The sequence below is a fragment of the Tupaia chinensis genome, unplaced genomic scaffold, assembly GCF_000334495.1.
Source record: "Tupaia chinensis unplaced genomic scaffold, TupChi_1.0 Scaffold000612_1, whole genome shotgun sequence".
Lineage (NCBI taxonomy): Eukaryota > Metazoa > Chordata > Mammalia > Scandentia > Tupaiidae > Tupaia > Tupaia belangeri.
The window spans coordinates 5009005-5009211 of record NW_006160131.1 but is presented as its reverse complement, the minus strand read 5'-3'; the positions used below and the strand labels follow the sequence as shown (position 1 = coordinate 5009211).

Here is a 207-nt window from a genome sequence, read left to right as displayed (position 1 = left end):
CTCTCCCACACCTCGTTGGGCTCCAGGTCCCGGCGGACGTGCTCATATTCGCGGGACTTTCTCTTCTCGAAGGTGGACAGGCGCAGGATGCGGCGGAAATTGGCGAAAGCCATGGCAGCGGGCGCGCGAGCCGGGGGGCGAGGTGGCTCGGGCGCCGGCTCCGGCTGTGGCTCCGGCGGCCGCGAGGAGGAGGGGCCGGAGGACGCC

General features: G+C 72.0%; 1 protein-coding gene across 1 annotated transcript in view; it reads right to left on the bottom strand.

Annotated features, from left to right (window-relative positions):
- Nucleotides 1-201, bottom strand: part of STK10 (serine/threonine kinase 10) — a gene marked incomplete in the record, with an annotated part of 115765 nt that extends 115564 nt beyond the window's left edge. The window contains 1 exon segment of the mRNA XM_027775894.1: nucleotides 2-201. Within this exon segment, the coding sequence (XP_027631695.1) occupies nucleotides 2-113 (112 nt within the window).
- Between the last annotated feature and the right edge of the window lie 6 nt (nucleotides 202-207).